Raw genomic sequence first — 23,805 nt, 5'->3', positions numbered from 1 at the left:
GCCGCCAAGAATGGCCGTCAAGCCTGCCACGGACACACCACCAGCGCGCAGCAGAGCGTCAGCCGCCGGATCCGGTATTCAGGCTAGTCCCCGGCGTCCGGCGTGCATCTAGGCCGCTCCTCGCTCTCCGTCATAAACGGCCTTGCAGACGGCGTGCATGTCCCGGGAGAGCGCCGATCGTGGCACCCGGGCCTCGGGAGGAAATTGTGGGTCCTCAGGCTAAATAGTGTGTCCAGATTACTTGTGGATGTTGCGGGGAACCGACTTCGTCCCCGGAGCTTCCCTAGGCTGCGGCCATTGCGATCGGCAGCAAGCCACGCCCCTTTGATTGTTTTTTTTAAACGGTAAAAGAACTTACCTGCAATATTTTTAAAAGTCTATACAGATTGAAACATTTTCAGTTTAAAAGACTTAACTCGAAAAATTGAGAGGAGCCCGATTTTTCTTTCCACTTGGGGGACGGGGGGGGGTTGCAACATAAAAAAGTTTAAAGATCACTGAGGTAGTGTGTACTGTGCACTATAAGGGAAAACGCATTCCTTCGCATCCTGGCATTGAAATTCTTCAACACCAGATTGCTCGGGTGTCTGCCTCTCTAACGACAACCTCTATTTCTCCCAAAATGTCAAAATAGATCATAGTATTTTAAGGTCGAGCCTGGGCAGCGTATTCGCTGCTGTGCGAGGCATGCTGTATTCGGTATATGGGCTATCGGGGACTTTGGACACACCCACCGCTTTTGGTTTGTTAGTTGGGCTGCTTTTTAGGTCGAGGACTACCGGTCTGCCGAAGGCAGAACCGGAAGTCGGAAGATTTAATGTTTTCTAGAGTGGCTATTTAGCCCGCCTCTCTTTTTGCTTCTCCTCCATTGGCTGGCTTCCTAAACGGAGGCCAGCCATTGGAGGAGAGAGCCGTCCCTCCAAATAGGCTCCGTCTTTTTCAGATTCGGGGGCGTGTTTCTTGCTGTTCTTTCCACTTTTTAGCCACGCCCTTTTAGAACAGCAGGAACACGCCCCCGAATCCGAAAAAGTTTCGGAGCTTCCATCCGCCATTTTTTCCCTATCGTCTGGCCGTGAGGATCCATCCGTCCGGCGCCGTGTTCATGCCCCATGCAAGCAAGTGTGGGATGATGCTCACTGCCGGGAGATGGCGAAGGCTGCTTCTGTGCAAGTCCCAGGATCTAGTGCCCGGGCCGTTGGAGACCTGACTCCAGCCCTGGTCACAGCAGGTACGACAGTCCTCCTTCAGACCAAAGACGCTCGAAACCGCCCCTGATGCCGGCTCCTCGCCTCGTGCCTTGGACATCTTTCGCGCACAGCCCGCATTTTCGGCAAGGACAGAGGCGCCGAGACGCTCGCGAGCAACCTTAGCCCGGACTGAACCACACGGATCAGAAACGTGAGGTGAAATTATTTGGAGAAAACAGGCAACTGCAGCCTTTGTAGTCACTGCACAGAAACGGCCCTTGAGACGATATTCCCGCAGAACCGAGCGGAGACAAATGTGTTTTGCTGCGTCAGTAGATAAATCTTACGCTCCGATTTGCACCAAAAGTGGAGTGATTTGACATGAGGAAACTTTACAAGTAATCCGTCCGATACCGGGGTGCTCGGGCTGATTCGGGCCAGAGAGACAGCTGAGAGTGTGGCGTCCGCTGTTGAAATGTGCGGGACATACGGGTGGGTTCTCTCTTGGAGACGACAGGAGAGTGAGTGTTTAGTTGTGTGAGAGGAACTCCTGCTGTTGGTAGACCTCGGGCAAGGTCTTTTTTCCTACTATACTTTCTCAGACTTTTTATATAATGCGTGATAGGCGTTAGCATATGCCACGAACATGGGTAACTGTTCTACGATATCCAAAACACATCTATCTATAGCTTCAGTTTATATAAATTTGCATTAACGTAATAATTTTTTTTTTTTTAAGATCTCTCTCCTCGCTTGCGTAGTTAAATGGGAGTTCAAGTTCTTAATTGTGCCTTCTCTTTTTTGTTACTATGGTCATAGTCGCCGCTAAGGACTCCAGCAGCCCTTTTTTTCTTTTTAAGTCACTGAATTATTGAGTAGTAATGAGTAGCTCAAACCGCATGAGCCATCTCACTCACCAAAAAACACTCGATGTGAGGAATCGGATGTATATGTTTTTGAATACGGCTGAAAGTAAGCACCGACGTTTCAGTGCAGGCTCTCGGCCCTGGCACTGGCATTTACACGGGAGGTAACTCATCCCGCGGCCAGCAGGAAGCTCATTATCGACTGACAGTCACAGAGACAGAAGCCCTTCTCTGCGAGCGTCACGGCAATAATTTCCTGTGTGAAAGGCCCGCTTGCTATGGCCGCATTCAACAGGGTACATTTCTTCTCAGAGGATGTTACTCTTCCGCAGGAAGAGAGGAAGGAACCAGTTGTTGCTGGACGTGTGGGGTGATAGCTGCCGGGCATTTTTCACATGCCTCGGTATCAGCTGTGGGAACAGTGGATACGGCTCAGCCCTGGCAGGGCCTGATGTAGAAACAAGGTCACGGTTTACAAGGGCTGTACTCGCAGGAAGCCGGGAGACAGAAATACTACCTGGGGCGCCCAAGTCTCGCATTGCCAGGAAATTTCTCGTTTAAACGGGGGACTGCGAAAGGGAATACATCAACTTGACATCAGCAAACAAGCTTCAGCGTTTCGCTTCTAGATCCTTGAAGTCAGGTTTCCATTGTAACCTGAACAAACATAATAAATGCGCGCGCAGCTTTACAGCCTGTTCGAGGAGAAAATAGGGCCACTAAAAATGCCAATCAAACCAATAGATACGCTCGTTAAGTCTTACCGCGGTTAATGTTCAAATTATGCAGATTTGAAGGCAAACACAATGTCTCCCAGCAGCATTCTCTGGGTCTGAAGCCGACGTTTAGGGCGAGTGATAATGGGATAGGAACGAAGCACCTGTTCTGGCTTTATGACCAATTCAGTGTCCCCGCTGGATACATTTCACTGCCCTTCTCTCTCTCCCCTCCTTTCACTCCTGATTGATGGCAGAGCTGCTGGCCGTTTATTCTTAGGTAAACGGGAAGTGCCCCGTGACCCACCAGGCCAGGAAGAAGCGTATCTATCTCTGAGGGCAGCGATGTCTAGGTCTGGCGTAGCTCTGCAGTTCTTTATAGTGCTTTATTCTTAAAACGTGCTGAGCAAGCAACATTTCGGAAAGTGCTAACCTTCAGTTGGCACCTCCATGTTACTGATCAACAGCAGTGACTAGAAGGGGCCTTCGCTAGAGCAAGACAGATTCATGCCCACACATGCATTGCCTAGTGCTTCCCATCTGCGATCGAGTGTTTGGTGGGAGGTGCTTTCCTGTTCCCGTCCTGCGGTACTCAGTGGCTGACTTCCACCACTGTTAATATTGCACTAAAAGTACAGCTGATGCATTAAAACAAATTGAACCTAATATTAGTATGCATATTAGCCTCTCACAGCCAAAAATGTCAAAAACTCCCCTTTTTAGGTCGAGGACTACCGGTCTGCCGAAGGCAGAACCGGAAGTCGGAAGATTTAATGTTTTCTAGAGTGGCTAAAGATTGACAGCCAGCCCCGTACTTGGGAGATCGACGGGGCAGCCATGCGGGGAAGTAATGCCATCGTTGAAAGTCCTGCTTTTGGGCAGGGGGGATGGCGTCCACCCGGTAAAATAAGTGGGGGGACGCCGTCCACCGGCGTGGTACCCCGACTCGAGCCCTGGGGAAAAGGGAAACCAAACGTGCTTGCTACACGGATCAGTCATCTCAGAACACATAGGACGAAGGATGCCAATGCTTAGAAGGAATTAAGAGCATGTTTTCAGGATATAAATTATGGAAACAAATGAAGGTCCCAGGGTGATGGCGTGAGCAGTGAAGCGGCATCGGGGCACTGACAGCTTAGTGGCATGTTTTCTTTTTTTTTTTTTTTATTTCGTAGTGAGACCACATCAGGTTGTTAACCGCTCGTCCCTCAGTCCCACTTTCAGTGGAGGGCTTTTAATAGCATTCTGTACCGTACCCTTGTCTTTTGACCTACCTTCTGGATTCTCTTTGCTTGTCTCCCTGAATGTCAGAACAACAGCACCACTTGGGTCATCATACGCAACACCAAACTCTTCCCACACAGGTGACACTACAGTGTCAGAAACACAAAGTATCCAAGAATCATGCCTGCTGCCTTAAACTGCTCCAGCGTGAATGTGCAAACTTACCTTGCACAAACACTGCACACGAAAACAAGCAAAAGTTATACTCCCACCGGAGCCAAGTTCAGCAGCGTGTGTGCTCCTCATCACGGGATCAGAACTCTGCAACATCTCACTAACTCACTTTCACTGTCTCTTTCACTACCTCTCTCTATCTCACTACATCACTACATCACAACACCACTCTGCTTACATCTCACTACCTCACAACATCCCTCTCCCTCACTACATCACTGTTTCATTACCTCACTCTTTCTCACTACATAACTCTCTCTACCTCACTACTCCACTCTATCTCACTACCTCACAACTTCTCTCTCTCAAAACATCACTACCTCACTCTCTAGCTCACAACCTCACAACTTCACTCTCTCTCACTCACTACCTCAATCACTCTCTATCTCACTACCTCACTCTTTCTATCTCACTAACTCACTTTCACTCTCTTTGACTACCTCTCTATCTCACTACATCACAACATCACTCTATGCTTATATATCACTACCTCACAACATCCCTCTCCCTCACTACCTCACTCTTTCACTACCTCACTACCTCACTCTATCTCACTCTCTATCTCACTACCTCACTCTCTATCTACCTCACTCTCTCTCACTACCTCACTCTCTATTTCAATACCTCACTCTCTCTCTCTCTATCTCACTAACTCACTCTCTCTCTGCTAATGCAATAGGTATCATATATGCAAAAAAAAGCTACTGCCAATAGAAATGACAATGCCATTTATTTAGGGATACAAAAATAATAAAAAAATAATGAGCAATACCAATAGCTCTACCTATAATATTGCCGAGACCATTGCATTGTAAATGCTTGTTTAAATTTATTTTCTCTGGTTGGTTAATATTATGTATTTGTCCCGCCACTTGGCGCTTGGTTCCTTCCCAGCAGACCTCACCAACTGATGCATTTGGTTGGCCAACTCTGGCCATCTCTTGGCTCTTCACACACCCTCCACCCCTCAAGCGCAAATGCAGCATCCATCCATGTTGTTATCTGGAGAGGGAACATTTAGGCCCTTTTCTACAGGCTACTGGCCTGCTGAAGAACGTCATGAGATCTCAGAGGTAAGATCAAGATTAAACAAGCATTTGAAATGCAATTGGTCTCGCATTACTGAAAGTTAGACCTATTGGCGTTGCAAATAATAATGCAATACCAATAGCTCATACTTTCAGTAATGCGAGACTAATTGCATAATTGCACTGCAAGTGCTTGTTAAGGACTGCTGTAAGAGCCTCTTACTGAAAAACACAATTACGATGTAAGAAGGATGCATTCATCATTTTACACACACTAATTTAGCAAAATTAACTTGGTGCAGCCTTTTACTCTGGAATTAATAAGTGGAAGTAGCACCATGAGCGTCTAGGAGTCCATACACCCGTAGTATTATGTCACCACCCAGAGTCGGTGGGGTAGTGAGGCACCTCTAGGAGTCCGTGCACCTGCAGTATGTCGCCACCCAGACTCTGTGTTAATGTAGCGACTCTAGGAGTCTGTATAGCAGTATCATGTCAAACACCAGAGTCAGCCTCTACCAATTAATACACCTGTAGTATTAGGTCACCACCCCAGAGTGGGTGGGTTAGTGAGACAGCTCTAGGGGTCTGTATAGCAATATCATGTCAAACCCCAGAGTCGGGTGCGATACTGAAGCACCTCTATGAGTCGTATACCCGTAGTATCATTCGACCCCCAGAGTCGGGTGTGTTAGTGAAGCGCCTCTAGGAGTCGTATACTCATAGTATCATTCGACCCCCAGAATCGGGTGGGTTAATGCAGCACCTCTGGGATTTTTAAACCTGTAGTATCATGCGAACCCCCAGAGTCTGGTGTGATACTGAAGTGCCTCTAGGATTCGTATACCTGTAGTATCAAGTTGAACCCCAAAGTTGGGTGTTTTAGTGAAGCACCTCTAGGAGTCGTATACCTGTAGTATCAAGTTGAACCCCAAAGTTGGGTGTGTTAGTGAAGCACCTCTAGGAGTCGTATACCTGTAGTATCAATTTGAACCCCAAAGTCGGGTGTGTTAGTGAAGCACCTCTAGGAGTCGTATACCTGTAGTATCAATTTGAACCCCAAAGTCGGGTGTGTTAGTGAAGCACCTCTAGGAGTCGTATACCTGTAGTATCAATTTGAACCCCAAAGTCGGGTGTGTTAGTGAAGCACCTCTAGGAGTCGTATACCTGTAGTATCAAGTTGAACCCCAAAGTCGGGTGTGTTAGTGAAGCGCCTCTAGGAGTCGTATACTCATAGTATCATTTGACCCCCAGAATCGGGTGGGTTAATGCAGCACCTCTAGGATTCGTAAACCTGTAGTATCAAGTTGAACCCCAAAGTCGGGTGTGTTAGTGAAGGGCCTCTAGTAGTCTGTAATCCCGTACCATCATGTCAAGCCCCAGAGTCGGGTGTTAGTGAAGCACCTCTAGGAGTCGTATACCTGTAGTATCAAGTTGAACCCCAAAGTCGGGTGTGTTAGTGAAGCGCCTCTGGGAGTCGTATACTCATAGTATCATTTGACCCCCAGAATCGGGTGGGTTAATGCAGCACCTCTAGGATTCGTAAACCTGTAGTATCAAGTTGAACCCCAAAGTCGGGTGTGTTAGTGAAGGGCCTCTAGTAGTCTGTAATCCCGTACCATCATGTCAAGCCCCAGAGTCGGGTGTTAGTGAAGCACCTCTAGGAGTCGTAAACCTGTAGTATCAAGTTGAACCCCAAAGTCGGGTGTGTTAGTGAAGGGCCTCTAGGAGTCGTATACCTGTAGTATCAAGTTGAACCCCAAAGTCAGGTGTGTTAGTGAAGCACCTCTAGGAGTCGTATACCTGTAGTATCAAGTTGAACCCCAAAGTCGGGTGTGTTAGTGAAGGGCCTCTAGGAGTCTGTAATCCCGTACCATCATGTCAAGCCCCAGAGTCGGGTGTTAGTGAAGCGCCTCTAGGAGTCGTAAACCTGTAGTATCATGTCGACCCCCAGAGTCAGGTGTGTTGGTGAAGGACCTCTTGGTGTACATACACCCGTAGTATTATGTCACCACCCAGAGTTGGGTAGGTTAGTGAGACAGCTCTAGGGGTCTGTATAGCAATATCATGTCAAACCCCAGAGTCGGGTGCGATACTGAAGCACCTCTATGAGTCGTATACCCGTAGTATCATTCGACCCCCAGAGTCGGGTGTGTTAGTGAAGCGCCTCTAGGAGTCGTATACTCATAGTATCATTCGACCCCCAGAATTGGGTGGGTTAATGCAGCACATCTGGGATTTTTAAACCTGTAGTATCATGCGAACCCCCAGAGTCTGGTGTGATACTGAAGTGCCTCTAGGATTCGTATACCTGTAGTATCAAGTTGAACCCCAAAGTTGGGTGTTTTAGTGAAGCACCTCTAGGAGTCGTATACCTGTAGTATCAAGTTGAACCCCAAAGTTGGGTGTGTTAGTGAAGCACCTCTAGGAGTCGTATACCTGTGGTATCAATTTGAACCCCAAAGTCGGGTGTGTTAGTGAAGCACCTCTAGGAGTCGTATACCTGTAGTATCAATTTGAACCCCAAAGTCGGGTGTGTTAGTGAAGCACCTCTAGGAGTCGTATACCTGTAGTATCAATTTGAACCCCAAAGTCGGGTGTGTTAGTGAAGCACCTCTAGGAGTCGTATACCTGTAGTATCAAGTTGAACCCCAAAGTCGGGTGTGTTAGTGAAGCGCCTCTAGGAGTCGTATACTCATAGTATCATTTGACCCCCAGAATCGGGTGGGTTAATGCAGCACCTCTAGGATTCGTAAACCTGTAGTATCAAGTTGAACCCCAAAGTCGGGTGTGTTAGTGAAGGGCCTCTAGTAGTCTGTAATCCCGTACCATCATGTCAAGCCCCAGAGTCGGGTGTTAGTGAAGCACCTCTAGGAGTCGTATACCTGTAGTATCAAGTTGAACCCCAAAGTCGGGTGTGTTAGTGAAGCGCCTCTGGGAGTCGTATACTCATAGTATCATTTGACCCCCAGAATCGGGTGGGTTAATGCAGCACCTCTAGGATTCGTAAACCTGTAGTATCAAGTTGAACCCCAAAGTCGGGTGTGTTAGTGAAGGGCCTCTAGTAGTCTGTAATCCCGTACCATCATGTCAAGCCCCAGAGTCGGGTGTTAGTGAAGCACCTCTAGGAGTCGTAAACCTGTAGTATCAAGTTGAACCCCAAAGTCGGGTGTGTTAGTGAAGGGCCTCTAGGAGTCGTATACCTGTAGTATCAAGTTGAACCCCAAAGTCAGGTGTGTTAGTGAAGCACCTCTAGGAGTCGTATACCTGTAGTATCAAGTTGAACCCCAAAGTCGGGTGTGTTAGTGAAGGGCCTCTAGGAGTCTGTAATCCCGTACCATCATGTCAAGCCCCAGAGTCGGGTGTTAGTGAAGCGCCTCTAGGAGTCGTAAACCTGTAGTATCATGTCGACCCCCAGAGTCAGGTGTGTTGGTGAAGGACCTCTTGGTGTACATACACCCGTAGTATTATGTCACCACCCAGAGTTGGGTAGGTTAGTGAGACAGCTCTAGGGGTCTGTATAGCAATATCATGTCAAACCCCAGAGTCGGGTGTGTTAGTGAAGCACCTCTAGGAGTCGTATACCTGTAGTATCAAGTTGAACCCCAAAGTCGGGTGTGTTAGTGAAGCGCCCCTAGGAGTCGTATACTCATAGTATCATTCGACCCCCAGAATCGGGTGTGTTAATGCAGCACCTCTAGGATTCGTAAACCTGTAGTATCAAGTTGAACCCTAAAGTCGGGTGTGTTAGTGAAGGCCTCTAGTAGTCTGTAATCCCGTACCATCATGTCAAGCCCCAGAGTCGGGTGTTAGTGAAGCACCTCTAGGAGTCGTAAACCTGTAGTATCAAGTTGAACCCCAAAGTCGGGTGTGTTAGTGAAGGGCCTCTAGAAGTCGTATACCTGTAGTATCAAGTTGAACCCCAAAGTCAGGTGTGTTAGTGAAGCACCTCTAGGAGTCGTATACCTGTAGTATCAAGTTGAACCCCAAAGTCGGGTGTGTTAGTGAAGGGCCTCTAGGAGTCTGTAATCCCGTACCATCATGTCAAGCCCCAGAGTCGGGTGTTAGTGAAGCGCCTCTAGGAGTCGTAAACCTGTAGTATCAAGTTGAACCCCAAAGTCGGGTGTGTTAGTGAAGGGCCTCTAGAAGTCGTATACCTGTAGTATCAAGTTGAACCCCAAAGTCAGGTGTGTTAGTGAAGCACCTCTAGGAGTCGTATACCTGTAGTATCAAGTTGAACCCCAAAGTCAGGTGTGTTAGTGAAGGGCCTCTAGAAGTCGTATACCTGTAGTATCAAGTTGAACCCCAAAGTCAGGTGTGTTAGTAGTGAAGCACCTCTAGGAGTCGTATACCTGTAGTATCAAGTTGAACCCCAAAGTCGAGTGTGTTAGTGAAGGGCCTCTAGGAGTCTGTAATCCCGTACCATCATGTCAAGCCCCAGAGTCGGGTGTTAGTGAAGCGCCTCTAGGAGTCGTAAACCTGTAGTATCATGTCGACCCCCAGAGTCAGGTGTGTTGGTGAAGGACCTCTTGGTGTACATACACCCGTAGTATTATGTCACCACCCAGAGTTGGGTAGGTTAGTGAGGCGGCTCTAGGAATCTTTAAATACGTAGTATCATGTCGACCCGTAGAGGCGGGTGTGTTAGTGAAGCGCCTCTGGGAGTCGTATACCTGTAATATCATTCAACCCCCAGAATCGGGTGGGTTAATGTAGCGCCTCTAGGAGTCGTATACCTGTAGTATCATGTCGACCCCCAGAGTCAGGTGTATTGGTGAAGGACCTCTTGGAGTACATACACCCGTAGTATTGTCACCACCCAGAATCGGGTGGGTTAATGTAGCGCCTCTAGGAGTCATACACTCGTAGTATCACTCGATCCCCAGAATCTTGTGGGTTAATGTAGCGCCTCTAGGAGTCGTATACCTGTAGTATCATGTTGAACCCCAGATTCAAGTGTGTTAGTGAAGCGCCTCATGTAGAACATTTCTTCACTCACGAAATGCCAATCATCCTTCCACCATTTTCCTTGGCATATGTTCTGTGGGCCGGCCTGTGTCACTTTGCTGTATTTAAGTAGCCCAGTTTTTTCTTATCGAAAAGGTTAGACCAAGCAGGTGCCACCCAACACTACTGCACGACTTATAATGACGTTCCATAGATGTGCAAGCCATCTTCTGATGTAAGGAACAGCAGCGAATGACCGTTAATAGAACAGGTCTTCCGGACCCTCTCAGAGTACTCAAGATGGCGCCCAAGCAAAGTTTTATTAATGTCATTTTGAGTCTTAAGAACCGAGTCATTCCTCTGTAAATGCTTTTTGTGTAGGAATTGATGAGTGGAGATTCTGCTAACAAAGGTATGGTGTAGATCACTAGAGAACATAAAACATGTCTGCGTCCGCAGTCCGAGTGCGCCGAGACTAGTGTTGGAATCCACAAGATCGTGGGACTGACCTCTACAAACAGCATGTACTCACCCAAGCACACATCTATTCTGCCAACAGCTCACCGCGTGCTCTCGAACCAACTTGGAAAGTACGGATCCATGCAATATCCAACTGAAACAGTAAAGCCCACCCTGTGCTCAGGTCATGACCAGGAAGTGTCAAGCAGCGGCACGTCACCTCGCCCTGGACCGCTTCTGCCTGCCCTGAATCTGGCCAGAGGTGAAATGCAGATATCAAATTCGCAGAAGATAATGGCTGCAAATAAAATTATGAACTAAAACAAGACATTCAGTGTTCCAAAGGAGAGCAGTGACCGAATCAGTCTTACTACTTTATGAAAAGTGAATAAAACACCAGCCTACAAGCGCGCCATCGAGGCGCACTGTCCACCACACGGCTAGCGCCGACCTGACCACTCAAGGATGAAGCGCTATCAGCGCCGACCTGACCACTCAAGGATGAAGCGCTATCAGCGCCGACCTGACCACTCAAGGATGAAGCGCCATCAGCGGGTTCCAAGACCGCGACTGGGCCCCATATGAAGTGGGCCCATATAACAGACTGTCGTACAGGTCTATGACCTCTGGACGTCAACAGTCCTCTCTCCTCCAGGGGTCACCAAGCCAGGCTCGCTCTTCACTACCAAAGGACAACTGTCTCTGTCGACACCTAACCGGATCCGCTCTAGCCTCAACATGTGCCTCGCAGAGAACCCCTGTGATCACAGATGGGTGCAGAGACCAAACGCGCCCAACTGCAAGGTGCAGGTACCCTGAAAAAACCCAAGTGTGAGCAGAGGACCCGTTCATCATCCTTTCAGAACAGAGTACCTAGAAAATGATGTAGATGCCGAAAGGCAGAGGGTGGCACTGGGAGGCTTGGGAAGAGAGGGCAAGAGATGCCCACCTGGAGACGGAATAGGTTCACTCAGTCTCCAAAGGGGCTGCTGCTTCTCCGGCTTTGCTGCTCTCAGAAGGGGATGCGCTCTGGATAGGACAGGGAGGAGATGTCCACGGCGTGGGACACATCTCACGCACCCTAAAAGTTGACCTTTAGCACATTAATGGAGGCATTATGTAGGGATAGATCCCTGCGGGTGGGTCGCTGTCCTATTCTACACGAGATGGCCTCAGCGCGCAAGGGACATGTCGCCACACATGGCGTTGGTTTTAAATGATTTAAGTAAACCTTAGCAAAGGCTCCTTAAGTGTTGAATATAGAACTCACTTCTCCCACCTCGATCCCCAGCGTAAGTATTTCCATTGTGTCCAGGAAGGAATGGGAGCATGCCAGCAGCAGGTGCACGAACACACACAACAGGGGGCACAAAAGGAGTCTCCCTAGTGCGCCAAGTCCCCGTGATTGGCCACGTCGGGGCAGCCTCCCCCCGCCATCGAAAGAGAACGTGTCCCCCCTGCCCTGCACCCCTTTGCATGGCCGGCCACACACTGCTGCCGCCTCAACCACAGGCGGAGGGTGTGAGAAGATAAGGGCCCCACTTCCCCTTTCTGAAAGAGGAAGCGTACACTGGCATGAGAAGGTGGGGCCTGCCTCACAGCCAGCCGCCGGTGTAGGGGCTTCCTACGCCGCCATCGGGATATCTGGGCCTTCTTAAAGGGGCGACTGCTACAAGCCCCGGGACGAGACCACCACAGACAGCTGACAGGGGTTGTAAAGCGCAGCTTTAGAACACAGCTGAGATGGGACAATAAAGGAGGGCCAGATTTTATTCCTAGAGACCATTACACGTACATATTAGTTAAGCCGATTGTAACAGTGGGGCGTCGGCTGCGCTGCCGCCCCTGGTGCTGGAAACCAGGGTTCGAGCCTCGGGGTCGCGTCCACACCCTGTGATTCTGGGCAAATCACCTCATCTCCCCGCGCCTGAATGTGTAATGTAAATACGGTGCTCGTGTACAGCGCTCCAATACCTTCGGGTCGAGTTCGCGCTACATAAATATGCACAAAAAACAACTTCTTTTTGCCGAAGAGTATTATGGGAGCGAACGGTACCTAACAGGAGCGCACAGCAGCGTTACTGCAGTGTGGCAGTGTTACCACCACAAATGGCTTCCGGAGAACATCCGGAAACGGTCACACAGGCCCTGATCACATTAGGGCAGCACACTACACAGCACCAAGACTCATTCTTGACCTACCCATCACACTGATATCAACCCCCACCTCACAGAAGTGCACTGGCTCCCAGATCCCAAACATACCCAGTGTGAACTGGCCCCTCACACACAAGACCTGGCTGTTGGAAAGAACAAGGTCACCACGCAGCAGCCCCAGCGCCTCGAGACCCTCACAGGTGATTATCCGCGCTTTGTAAATCCTTCCTTGATAGACAAAGCACTACACAACACCGGCCCCGATTACCTTCAACAGTTGCATAAACTTCTTCCCACTTCTGTGACACTGCTCAGCGATCCCCTCATTGGCACACATACCCACATCTGCAAACGTACAGCTGGAGGCTGCGTCTCATCACACCTGCCCCCAAAGCCTGGAACGACCTCCCTGCCCACATCAGAGCCTCCTCGTCGAGGCTCGAGCCCGCAAGAAGCTGAAGACCGGGCTCTTTGAGGGCCCTCACCAGGAGGCAGAGGCCCGCCACCTGCAAACGGGCAACTAACGTGCTGCACAAATACACATACAAGTACGGCAGAGATCAACGGCAGGAAGGGGGTAGCCACGGCACGGGGGGGGGAGGCAGCCACGGCACGGGGGGGGGCAGCCACGGCACGGGGGGAGGCAGCCACGGCACGGGGGGGAGGCAGCCACGGCACGGGGGGGAGGCAGCCACGGCACGGGGGGGAGGCAGCCACGGCACGGGGGGGAGGCAGCCACGGCACAGGGGGGAGGCAGCCACGGCACGGGGGGGGAGGCAGCCACGGCACGGGGGGGGAGGCAGCCACGGCACGGGGGGGGAGGCAGCCACGGCACGGGGGAGGCAGCCACGGCACGGGGGGAGGCAGCCACGGCACGGGGGGAGGCAGCCACGGCACGGGGGAGGCAGCCACGGCACGGGGGAGGCAGCCACGGCACGGGGGGGGCAGCCACGGCACGGGGGGGAGGCAGCCACGGCACGGGGGGAGGCAGCCACGGCACGGGGGGGAGGCAGCCACGGCACGGGGGGAGGCAGCCACAGCACAGGGGGAGGCAGCCACAGCACAGGGGGGTGTTAAGGTAACAAGTTGCTCTCTCTCTTTAAGAGCGACTTCTTATTCACGCGCTGGCACTTTGTTTCTCGAGCGTCTTATCCGCGCTCTGTGTATCTTTAATATGTCCCGTTCATTCCATGGTTGTCGTTGTGGCTGCCTGTAACTGTTCATTCAGGCAGTTGCTTCGGGAGCTGTTGGGTGACCGGTTGTGGGCTTCTTTCTTCTGTACTACGCTACTACAATAAACACCTAATCTTCCAAGTACAACTTCCAGGAGTGTTTCTTCAATTCTACACTTGGCGACAAGGATCCATTTAAGCAAGCCCACCGATCGAAGACAAGATTCAACAGCTTTTCACAAACAAAAACTCACCGCGTATCCACGACGCTGCTGCAACCTTCCGCCTCGATCTCACGAAGGGTTTACATTTCACACGACGATGGTTTTGGCACCTCCCCTCCGACGTTGTGACGCTCCTCGCGTACGAGGCTAGAGGGATCGCTTCAACATTTCCTCTGTTTTGGGATGAAATGCACTCCATATACGAGACGGAAGAGTAGGTTGCCTAGCAACGCTACCAACAAACGCTGTTCCTCCGTTTTAGAGACGTTTTACACAGAAATTTCGCCCTGCTCTCAACGCGAGGACGATTTCTAAGGCGGTAAGACTTGCTCATCCATCGGTGATGGGCACACCATTTTCTTAATCATTTTTATGGGAAGTTTTACACGATTGCTAACCTGCATGGGTTAAAAACATAGATACTTGGAGCTAACAGCACTTATTTCTGCATGTACCTTCAGTGACAGGCACACTTTAAATATATTCCATTTGGGAGATTGACATTATTATCCGATATGGCATCAAATAGTCACCTGTTGAACATTTCTGACTTTTTACCTTCACCAGGCAAACCGATTGTTCCCTGGAAACATTGGCTGAATTTATTTCAAAACTATCTGGTTGCCAATGATGCGAATGAATTTGATCCAAAAAGAAAATTTGCGCTCCTGTATGGTCATTTGGGCTTTGAAGGTCAGAAAGTATTCAATAACTTACCACAAGTCCAACCCCCAGCAGGAGCCCAAGAGGGTTGAAATGTGTATGCGGAAGGTTTAGTGAGGCTCTCAAGGAAGTTCACAGAAGAACCAAGTATACTTCTTGAACGTTTTAATTTTATGAAGAGAAATCAACATATAGATGAATCTGTAGAAGATTACATTTCAATCCTGAGACATTTAGCCTCCACATGTAATTTTGGAGCCGTATTAGACACATGTCTAAGAGATCAATTTGTGTATCACTGTGCGTCTAAAAAACATACAAGAAAGGCTATTAGGGTGCAGAGATCCAACATTGAGTTAGACAATAGAAATAGCAAAGGGTATAGAGAGGTCCATAATCTCTTCAAAGGTTATCTCTAATGATCTTCATTCTCCAAGCCCATCAGTATCAATAGTTTCAAATGACGATGTTCAAATTTCAGCCATAGACACCAGAAACAGGTTTAACAAGGTTCCCTTTAGAAAACCTAATAAATTTTGTTTTAGATGTGGTTCTCGGAATCACCTAGGCAATAACCCAAGCTGTCCGGCTTCATTTAAATGATGCACAAAGTGTGGCAAATTAGGACATTTTATGTCCGTTTGTAAGTCTGGTAAAAATATTGTTAAAGTAAGCTCAGTTGAAGTCACACCCAACACATGTGCTCAAGATTTGGGTCAGATGTTTCTTACAATTTCAGATGACAACATAGAAGATATTTCTATAAAAGGACCATTTTGTCAAGCAACTATATCCAATATTCCCATTGGGATGATGGCTGACCCAGGTGCACCCATCACGATCATTTCTGATGTTTTATTCGTAGGAAAATACAAATCTAGACAACTCGCTCAGTCACACGTTTATCCCAAGGCATTTGTGGGGTCAAAATATTGATATGTCTGGTTATTTCATTGATATCCTTTCATGTTTAGGTAGAAAGATTACAACAAAAATATATGTAGCTATCAGAGGGCAAAACATAATTGGTAGGAAGGACCAGGCTAGATCTAGGTATTATGCTTATCCCTGGGGCTGAAAACCCAATTGTCCTTGCTGAACAATCTATCAATTTCATTGCGAGTGAAGTGGAAACCGATGTTGCAAATGTAACCAACAAGTTTAAGGAAGTATTTTGTGATGTCATTGGCAACATAAATAAGTTTGAACACCGGATTAAACTCAGAGAGAATGCATCTCCGCTGGTACACAAGGTAAGGTCCGTCCCTCTAAGTGTCAGGCAGGATCTCAAGATCCTACTTGACAAACTGTGCAAGGAGGGTATCATTACAACTACCGATTCATCAGAGTGGGTCAGTCCAATTGTTATCGTGAAGAAAAAGACAAACGAGATCCGCTTATGTGTGGACCTTCGCACTCTCAACAAAAATATTGTTATTGATTGTCATCCTTTACCCAAGGTTCATGATCTTTTAGCAAATCTGGGCAAAGCAAAAGTATTCTCACTACTTGATCTTAGATCGGCGTATCACCAGATACCACTTGCCAAAGAGAGCCAAGACCTGACAACCTTTATTACACCATTTGGCGCATTCAAATATTTGCGTATGCCATTCGGTCTTGCCTCTGCGGCAAGTGTGTTTCAAAAATTCATGGAGACCATTCTCAATGGCATATCTGGAGTACAGCATTTCAGGACAATGTTCTTATTTTTGCAGAAACCAATACGGAACATAATCTTATTTTAGAGAGAGTGTTGTCTGTGTTTAGAAATGTTGGCATTACTCTTAGGAAGGAGAAGTGCAGATTCATGGTTGACAAATTGGATTACCTAGGCCATAGTATCTCAAAAGATGGTATAAGACCCAAACTCTCTCTTATTGCTGCTATCAGAGATAGTACCTCGCCAAAAAACAAGGACACTCTCCGATCTTTTTTGGGACTTTGCGAGTATTACTCTCGGTTCATTCAAGGCTATTCTGTGATAGTCCAGCCACTGAGAGAATTATTGCGCAAGGGAAATACTTTTGTTTGGTCTGAAGAAGCACACAAATCTTTTTGTGAAATCAAAACTTTAATTACCTCTGAACCTATTTTGCCACCTTTTATTTCTGGTCAACCTTGCTATGTAACTGTAGATGCCAGCCAATTAGGTTTAGGTGCTGTCTTATCACAGCATTCTGAAGGGAAAGAACACACTATTGCCTATGCCTCGAGATCTCTCATTTCAACAGAAAAAAATTACAGTACAATTGTGAAAGAGGCGCTGGCCTGTACATGGGCAATCGAGAAATTCAAAACATTTCTTTGGGGAACTCATTTTTACTGACCATAAACCCCTCATTTATTTGCTCAATGGGAATGGCACAGGCAAGGCTTCAGCCAGACTAGTGAGAATTCTTTCAAAATTGCATGAGTACAATTTCTCCATCAGATACTTACCCGGTGGTAAGAATGCACGGGCGGATTGTCTCTCAAGGATGCCCATTGATGACACTTCATCGAGTATCCATGATGAAGTGGAATGTGTAGTGGCTCTCATTGATGACATTTTAGTGGAGAACTCTGTGGTCACCAAAGACTCATGGTTGGCCGCATTCTCTGATGACACTATCCTTCAAAGTGTCATGTCTTATATCAAATCAGGTTGGCCTCATGAAAGAAATCTACCTGCGTACATTAAACCTTGTTTTCAGGTATCGGATGAATTGTCTATTGTCAATGAATGTTTACTCCGACATGATTTTTTGGTCCCTCCTACAAATTTTAGACATCTTCTGTTCAAGAAGAGTCATGAAGGACATATAGGTGTGTCTGCCACCATTCGTAATCTGAAACAGTTCTATTGGTGGCCTGGTCTGGATTCGCAGGTGAGAACGTGGATTTCAGACTGCAATACCTGTCTTATTTCTGCTAAGCATTGGAGGACATTTGAGCCTAACATTCATATGGTCCAATTACCCGATTCGCCCTGGGAAAAGGTTAATTTAGACTTTGCGGGTCCATTTGATCTGCTTCCTGCTAGTAAGAGACATCTTTTGGTATTGATTGACTATTTTTCAAAGTGGGTCTATTTTGATTTGGTGTCCTCTCCTGAAACTAATGCTGTTATCAAATTTTTGAGAAGTGTGTTTGATATTGAGGGTCCTCCAAGACAAATTGTGACAGACAATGGAACACATTTCAGGTCTCATCAGATGTTAAAATTTGTGGAGGATTTTCAAATCAAACATCTTACTGTGGCACTTTATTCTCCTTCCTCTAATGGACTAGTTGAACGTATCAACAGATTCTTTAAGGAAGGAGTTCAGACTGCTCTGTCTTCTGGTTTACAAGTTGAGGAATTTTTAAAAGAGAAACTGTGGACCTATCATAATACTCCTCACAGTACCACAAATATATCTCCTTTTAAGCTACTGCGCAACAGAGTACCAATTTCACATCTGTGTCCCCATTGGGTTAAAGATATTACTAATGCTGATGTTACTCATATGGGGAACCTACAGAGAGTTCAGGAACAAGTAAAGTGTAAACATGATGCTATTTCTTTACATCATCACGATTCTAAACACACCAAAGACGTCCCATTTTTTGTTGGTGATTGGGTACTCATTAAAAAACCAAAGAGAGTCAAGAAAGGAGAGTCCCGATTCACACTACCTGTCAAGGTTATTCAAGTGGCAAAAGTGCTATTTTATTAAATGATAGGGGGTGGTGGAATAGGAGAAGTCTAGTTAAAATCACAAATGATCAAGCTTTGTAAATTATCTCTACAAAGAAGAAAAGTTTTTTTGATTCAGACTTTGATGGATTTAGTTTTGGCATGGACTTTTTCAATGACAACTTTCCCTCAACCTCTTCGGACAGAAACAACATTGCATCTGGAAATCTCTTACATAATGATTGTCCTACTGTTATTGATTCAGAAACTGCTTTGTGACATGATCCTTTACCCAGTGTTCAGTCCCCATCCAATATCCCTTCTGCAACGGTCTCTTCTAGAGTTGCACATCGTAATGTTTCTGTTCCTCAAAGATTTAAAGATTATTACTTAATGTAAGTTAGTTGTACAGTAATAGGTTCTTTACTACTTTAGTCAAATGTTTAGTTTCTTTATGTTAATCATTTTTGTCCTTAAGTATTTTTGTGTTTTACTTTCTTTCTGGTTTTGTTTAATAAAGGGGAAATGATGTTAATGAAGGTAACAAGTTGCTCTTTCTCTTTAAGAGCGACTTGTTATTCACGCGCTGGCACTTTGTTTCTCGAGCGTCTTATCCGCGCTCTGTGCACCTTTCATATGTCCCGTTCATTCCATGGCTGCCTGTAACTGTTCATTCAGGCAGTTGCTTCGGGAGCTGTTGGGTGACCAGTTGTGGGCTTCTTTCTTCTGTACTACGCTACTACAATAAACACCTAATCTTCCAAGTACAACTTCCAGGAGTGTTTCTTCAAATCTACAGGGGGGGGGGGGGGGGGGGAGAGGCAGCCACGGCACGGGGGGGGGGCAGCCACGGCACGGGGGGGGGGAGGCAGCCACGGCACGGGGGGAGGGTGGCAGCCACGGCACGGGGGGAGGGAGGCAGCCACGGCACGGGGGGGGGAGGCAGCCACGGCACGGGGGGAGGCAGCCACGGCACGGGGGGGGAGGCAGCCACGGCACGGGGGGGGAGGCAGCCACGGCACGGGGGGGGGAGGCAGCCACGGCACGGGGGGGGGAGGCAGCCACGGCACGGGGGGGAGGCAACCACGGCACGGGGGGGAGGCAGCCACGGCACAGGGGGGGGAGGCAGCCACGGCACAGGGGGGGGGAGGCAGCCACGGCACATGGGGGGGGAGGCAGCCACGGCACATGGGGGGGGAGGCAGCCACGGCACAGGGGGTGGGGAGGCAGCCACGGCACAGGGGGGGGGGAGGCAGCCACGGCACAGGGGGGGGGGAGGCAGCCACGGCACAGGGGGGGGGAGGCAGCCACGGCACGGGGGGGGGAGGCAGCCACGGCACGGGGGGGGAGGCAGCCACGGCACGGGGGGGGAGGCAGCCACGGCACAGGGGGGGGGGAGGCAGCCACGGCACAGGGGGGGGGGAGGCAGCCACGGCACAGGGGGGGGGAGGCAGCCACGGCACAGGGGGGGGAGGCAGCCACGGCACAGGGGGGGGGAGGCAGCCACGGCACAGGGGGGAGGCAGCCACGGCACAGGGGGGGGGAGGCAGCCACGGGGGGGAGGCAGCCACGGGGGGGGAGGCAGCCACGGGGGGGGAGGCAGCCACGGGGGGGGAGGCAGTCACGGGGGGGGAGGCAGCCACGGGGGGGGAGGCAGCCACGTCACGGGGGGGGAGGCAGCCACGTCACGGGGGGGGAGGCAGCCACGTCACGGGGGGGGAGGCAGCCACGTCACGGGGGGGAGGCAGCCACGTCACGGGGGGAGGCAGCCACATCACGGGGGGGGGGAGGCAGCCACGTCACGGGGGGGGGAGGCAGCCACGTCACGGGGGGGGGGGAGGCAGCCACGTCACGGGGGGGGGGAGGCAGCCACGTCACGGGGGGGGGGGGAGGCAGCCACGTCACGGGGGGGGGAGGCAGCCACGTCACAGGGGGGGGAGGCAGCCACGTCACGGGGGGGGGGGGGAGGCAGCCACGTCACGGGGGGGGAGGCAGCCACGTCACGGGGGGGGGAGGCAGCCACGTCACGGGGGGGAGGCAGCCACGTCACGGGGGGGGGAGGCAGCCACGTCACGGGGGGGGGGGGAGGCAGCCACGTCACGGGGGGGGGGGAGGCAGCCACGTCACGGGGGGGGGGAGGCAGCCACGTCACGGGGGGGGGGGAGGCAGCCACGTCACGGGGGGGGGGGAGGCAGCCACGTCACGGGGGGGGGAGGCAGCCACGTCACGGGGGGGGGGAGGCAGCCACGTCACGGGGGGGGGGGGGGGAGGCAGCCACGTCACGGGGGGGAGGCAGCCACGTCACGGGGGGGAGGCAGCCACGTCACGGGGGGGAGGCAGCCACGTCACGGGGGGGAGGCAGCCACGTCACGGGGGGGAGGCAGCCACGTCACGGGGGGGAGGCAGCCACGTCACGGGGGGGGAGGCGCAGCCACGTCACGGGGGGGGAGGCGCAGCCACGTCACGGGGGGGGAGGCGCAGCCACGTCACGGGGGGGGAGGCGCAGCCACGTCACGGGGGGGGAGGCGCAGCCACGTCACGGGGGGGGGGAGGCGCAGCCACGTCACGGGGGGGGAGGCGCAGCCACGTCACGGGGGGGGAGGCGCAGCCACGTCACGGGGGGGGAGGCGCAGCCACGTCACGGGGGGGGGAGGCGCAGCCACGTCACGGGGGGGGGAGGCGCAGCCACGTCACGGGGGGGGGAGGCGCAGCCACGTCACGGGGGGGGGAGGCGCAGCCACGTCACGGGGGGGGGAGGCGCAGCCACGTCACGGGGGGGGAGGCAGCCACGTCACGGGGGGGAGGCAGCCACGTCACGGGGGGGAGGCAGCCACGTCACGGGGGGGAGGCAGCCACGTCACGGGGGGGGAGGCAGCCACGTCACGGGGGGGGAGGCAGCCACGTCACGGGGGGGGAGGCAGCCACGTCACGGGGGGGGAGGCAGCCACGTCACGGGGGGGGAGGCAGCCACGTCACGGGGGGGGAGGCAGCCACGTCACGGGGGGGAGGCAGCCACGTCACGGGGGGGGAGGCAGCCACGTCACGGGGGGGGAGGCAGCCACGTCACGGGGGGGGAGGCAGCCACGTCACGGGGGGGGAGGCAGCCACGTCACGGGGGGGGAGGCAGCCACGTCACGGGGGGGGAGGCAGCCACGTCACGGGGGGGAGGCAGCCACGTCACGGGGGGGGAGGCAGCCACGTCACGGGGGGGAGGCAGCCACGTCACGGGGGGGAGGCAGCCACGTCACGGGGGGGAGGCAGCCACGTCACGGGGGGGAGGCAGCCACGTCACGGGGGGGAGGCAGCCACGTCACGGGGGGGAGGCAGCCACGTCACGGGGGGGAGGCAGCCACGTCACGGGGGGGAGGCAGCCACGTCACGGGGGGGAGGCAGCCACGTCAGGGGGGGAGGCAGCCACGTCAGGGGGGGGGAGGCAGCCACGGCACAGGGGGGGGGGAGGCAGCCACGGCACAGGGGGGGGAGGCAGCCACGGCACAGGGGGGGGGAGGCAGCCACGGCACAGGGGGGGGAGGCAGCCACGGCACAGGGGGGGGGAGGCAGCCACGGCACAGGGGGGGGGAGGCAGCCACGGCACAGGGGGGGGGAGGCAGCCACGGCACAGGGGGGGAGGCAGCCACGGCACAGGGGGGGGAGGCAGCCACGGCACAGGGGGGGGAGGCAGCCACGGCACAGGGGGGGGAGGCAGCCACGGCACAGGGGGGGGAGGCAGCCACGGCACAGGGGGGGGAGGCAGCCACGGCACAGGGGGGGGAGGCAGCCACGGCACAGGGGGGGGAGGCAGCCACGGCACAGAGGGGGGGGAGGCAGCCACGGCACAGAGGGGGGGGGGGGAGGCAGCCACGGCACAGAGGGGGGGGGAGGCAGCCACGGCACAGAGGGGGGGGGGGAGGCAGCCACGGCACAGAGGGGGGGGAGGCAGCCACGGCACAGAGGGGCTGGGGGGCTCTTCTCGGGGGTGGGGGAGCTGGGCTGTCACAGGTCGGGTGAGAGTGAGGATCGGGGGCTGGGCTGTCACAGGTGGCCTGAGGGGTTCTCCTGTGGGCCACTGGAGGGGGGGGGGGGGGCTCTCCGCTGGAAGGTCTCCCGGGCGATCAGAGGACCCTTCTCCAAAGGGTGGAGGGGGCGGAGCTCCCGGAGCCTGTCACTGCCTTTAACCCCACCCGCTCTCACCTTCGCACTTGTTGGGCAACTTCACCCAATCGCCGTCCTCGTCCCTCGCGGCCCCAGCGGCCCCCAGCGCGGCCAGGAGGAGCGGGAGCAGCAGAGCGGCCATGGCCGGTGTCTGGTACCGGGGACAGGCCTCCTCCCCCACCGCCGCAGCACTTCCGCAAAGCCCTCACGTGACCGCTGGTAACCACAACAACCCTCGCGCTGAACTAATCAAAGCGTGGCGAGTAGATTACCCCAACCAATCGCTAAACAGCTTTATTGACGCCAGCGCAGTGCTAGGTAGAAAGCTGTCCCAGCCGTCCCCATGTTAGGCTCAGGCAAATGCGCTAGTCCCAGCATTACTACAATCTATCAAGAGGCGGGGCCTATCCGCGCCCACACTAGGGTGCCTGCACTCGAGGGGAGGAGCTTCCATCTGACCCCAAGATGGCCGCTGCGCGCCAATGTCGCGCACGAGGCGCATGCGCAGCTTCTCGCACAGACAGCTTCAGAGCGAACCCTGTGGCTCCCAGAGCTGTCGGTGCATGTGTGCTACGTACATGTTTCATACATGTGTGAACTACAGTGTGCCCCTCGTGCTTCTGGAGGCCGCTTATCCTATTTATGTATACAGTTTAAATAGCCGGACAGCAGACCCGCCAACTTCAAGATAAAACCGCCCTCTTTTGCAGTTTTATACAGCGCCAACTCGACCCGAAGGTATTGGTGCGCTTTACATGAGCACCAGTCATACCATCAAGGCCACGTCCATTAGTGTTTTTTAGGTATCGGGATATTAAGTGTTTTGGCCAGAATCACAGGCGGCTGAGCACACGCCGAGACTCGAACCCTGTTCCCCAGCTCCGTAGTCAGCAGCTCTGGCCCTTACACCACATCCTCTCCATGCTGAGAAGGCGTGGCCTGGGGTGGGGGCCTGGTGGAGACACCTGCCTGAGAGGCCCTGCCCCTGAACTGCCCTCAGAGCAGTGGGCGCGGATCGCACTGGAAGGGCAAAGTTACTATTCTAAGCCTAGTCCTAGAATATTTGTGGAAAAACCAACTTCCCCCAAATGTTCCAGGAGCATACATGCCCCCCC

The 23,805-nt window shown here is 52.3% G+C and overlaps 1 protein-coding gene across 1 annotated transcript in view; it reads right to left on the bottom strand.

Moving 5' to 3' along the window:
- Positions 1–23,087, bottom strand: part of CNPY3 (canopy FGF signaling regulator 3) — a 130,346-nt gene extending 107,259 nt beyond the window's left edge. The window contains exon 1 of the mRNA XM_085610114.1: positions 22,730–23,087. Within this exon, the coding sequence (XP_085466240.1) occupies positions 22,730–22,832 (103 nt within the window). The 5' untranslated portion in view covers positions 22,833–23,087. The remainder of the gene's footprint in view (positions 1–22,729) is intronic.
- Between the last annotated feature and the right edge of the window lie 718 nt (positions 23,088–23,805).

The sequence above is a fragment of the Triturus cristatus genome, chromosome 6 (genome assembly GCF_964204655.1).
Source record: "Triturus cristatus chromosome 6, aTriCri1.1, whole genome shotgun sequence".
Lineage (NCBI taxonomy): Eukaryota > Metazoa > Chordata > Amphibia > Caudata > Salamandridae > Triturus > Triturus cristatus.
The sequence above is the reverse complement of the archived record's forward strand: the minus strand, read 5'-3'. Positions and strand labels throughout refer to the sequence as shown.